This window comes from Tupaia chinensis, unplaced genomic scaffold (assembly GCF_000334495.1).
Source record: "Tupaia chinensis unplaced genomic scaffold, TupChi_1.0 Scaffold000355_1, whole genome shotgun sequence".
NCBI classification, from domain to species: domain Eukaryota; kingdom Metazoa; phylum Chordata; class Mammalia; order Scandentia; family Tupaiidae; genus Tupaia; species Tupaia belangeri.
In genome coordinates this window covers 891,630-892,116 of record NW_006159850.1, presented here as the reverse complement: position 1 = coordinate 892,116, position 487 = coordinate 891,630, and the positions used below count along the sequence as shown (strand labels likewise).

General features: G+C 69.2%; 1 protein-coding gene across 1 annotated transcript in view; it reads right to left on the bottom strand.

Moving 5' to 3' along the window:
• Window positions 1-487, bottom strand: part of PIEZO1 (piezo type mechanosensitive ion channel component 1 (Er blood group)) — a gene marked incomplete in the record, with an annotated part of 26,588 nt that overhangs the window by 751 nt on the left and 25,350 nt on the right. Inside the window, 3 exon segments of the mRNA XM_027773440.1 lie at window positions 1-44; window positions 117-239; window positions 309-481. Of these exon segments, the coding sequence (XP_027629241.1) occupies window positions 1-44; window positions 117-239; window positions 309-481 (340 nt within the window).

The following is a 487-nucleotide window of genomic DNA, read 5'->3' as shown; positions in this document are numbered from 1 at the left end:
CGTTGGGGGCACGGATGTATTTGGGGAAGAGGTTGGGGATGACCCTGCAGGGGGAGCCAGGGTCAAGGCCACCGCCCTCCTGCCCTGGCCCGCCTGCCCCGCGGGTCCCCACTCACACAGACTGGTCTGAGGCGCCCTCCAGCAGGCTGGCCAGCTGCCGCCGCGCGGTACTGTTGGGGGCCAGGTCCAGGGTGTGCTTGTCGTTGCTGTACTCCACGGTGCCGCCCTTAGCCAGGTCCCTGCGGGAGGGTACTAGGTGACGGGCTGCACTCCCCGTGCCTGCCAGAGCGCCCCCGTCGCACACGCACCTCTGGAAGTTCCAGGTGAGGCGCAGGGTGATGTCGGCGCTGCCGCTCTCCAGCTCCCGCTGCATCTGGGCCCGGCTGGGTGGGCTGATGCGCCACAGCGCCCCGGAGCTGCCCTCGATCTGCGCTGTGACGATGTCCTCGGGGCTGTACTGGCTGATGAACTGCATGGCCAGCTGGTG